This window comes from Protobothrops mucrosquamatus, unplaced genomic scaffold (assembly GCF_001527695.2).
Source record: "Protobothrops mucrosquamatus isolate PMUCROS unplaced genomic scaffold, P.Mucros_1.0 scaffold_253, whole genome shotgun sequence".
Classification (NCBI taxonomy): domain Eukaryota; kingdom Metazoa; phylum Chordata; class Lepidosauria; order Squamata; family Viperidae; genus Protobothrops; species Protobothrops mucrosquamatus.
In genome coordinates, this window is record NW_015386329.1 from 2,581,506 (window position 1) to 2,583,115 (window position 1,610).

Consider the following 1,610-nt stretch of genomic DNA (forward strand, 5'->3'; position numbering starts at 1 on the left):
CTCTCTATTTTTCCTTGCTATATAGGCTATTGCCAATCCCCTTAAATACGCCTTCGCTGTATCCCAAATAATTTGTACCGATGTTTGTTCTTTTGTGTTTTCTTTAAAGAAATACTCCATTTCCCTTTTAGTCTGTACAATAAATTCTTTTTCCTTCAAAATATACGAATTCATTACCCATCTTTTTCTTACTTTTTTAACCAACAAATTTTCCCAATTATACAGTCCTTTTTTTGTCTCTTCTCAAACCTCATCCACTCTCCTGATACTCCCAGCGTTGTCTTCCATTGTCTCCTTCCCTTCCGTTCACGCTCGTCTTACTTAAAGCACCGTCCCTGTCAAGCTATAAATCTTTCTCAGCGTCAGCCCGTCTTTTTCAGCTTCCTCTCCTGTCGTTTCACTCCGCTCCTTCACTCTCGTCTCCTTCCTTGTATCTTTTGAATGGATCTCTCAAGCTCCAGGTTTTCTTTCCAACCTCAGTCCTTTCTTTTCACTTTCCTTTGATGTCGTATCCTCCCGGTCTCTCTTTCCACCTTCAGATTTTAACAGCAAGACACGCTTTTTCGTGGCTGGGAGCACTTTACTTGAGTTTCCCGATCTTTGCAGCCCTCAGGTTTGTCTCTAGTTTTTCTCCAACCACTTTTAATCGCTGCTGCGTTCTTCTAGATCACCATTTTCTTTCAACTCTTTCAACTCACAGTCTTTTCTATCCAGGTCTCTCAATCCACCGCTCTACCGGCTTCAACTTTATCACGATCTCTCCGCTCCCAGTTTCTTCCTCAAACCTCTCCGTCTTCTGCGCTCACAGATTTAATACACTGTCTTTCTTTGTGTCTACCTTCTGTTATTTAATCTCTCGGTTCTTTAGATCTGTTAACTCACAGCTCCCCCGCCGGGTCGCCGCTTGCGTTGAGGGTTCCCTCTCCGATTGAGCTTCCTCTCAGCGCCCGCCCTAATAGACACTTAAATCTTATTAGACTCTTCTCATATTCTTTAGCATTAGGAATAATATAGGCTATTACAGCTTACTACTTGGCACTGTCTGTTAGAATTCTTGCTTCCGCATCATCTGTGGCTTTATCAGGGCCTCAGATCCGCCATCAGCTGCTGGCAGAAGATTCCACGTTGAAATTAGGAGGTTTCCTTCGTCCTAACGGGCGATTGCCTTTCGCCTCGTTATTCCTCCGGCATCCCCCTTTCTCACGCGTTGTCCTACAGACTTCCCCACGCCCCCAAAGGGTCTCCAAACGTGGAAAGATCAGAGTTAGGTGACAGAGCCTGTCTCCTTAACTCTGCATTGCCCTGGTGCCACCACCGGACTTTTGCAGCTCTTTTAGAGGTTCCCTCCGTGGATGCCCCGCTGGCTTCTCTGTTTTCCAACACCGCCATTCCAAGAGACATGGCCGAGTATTTAAAGGCAGAGGATAAAAAGTTTGAATTCTTGGGCCGCAGGGCTCATCAATCTTCGGCCTGGGCAATACGGGCCGCCACCTCATCCTCTTTCTTTGCCCGTGCTGCGATCATGTGGCTGAAGGACCTTCAGACACTTATTCCACCTGACCAGGTCAGAGCCCACCAGAATCTGGGTAAGATAATAGCTGCGTCAGAAT

At 46.1% G+C, this 1,610-nt stretch overlaps 1 protein-coding gene across 1 annotated transcript in view; it reads right to left on the reverse strand.

Moving 5' to 3' along the window:
• The window catches only part of UNC80 (unc-80 homolog, NALCN channel complex subunit), a 58,675-nt gene extending 57,274 nt beyond the window's left edge, over nt 1-1,401 (reverse strand). Inside the window, exon 1 of the mRNA XM_015831053.1 lies at nt 1,302-1,401. Within this exon, the coding sequence (XP_015686539.1) occupies nt 1,302-1,401 (100 nt within the window). The remainder of the gene's footprint in view (nt 1-1,301) is intronic.
• Nucleotides 1,402-1,610: the final 209 nt, after the last annotated feature.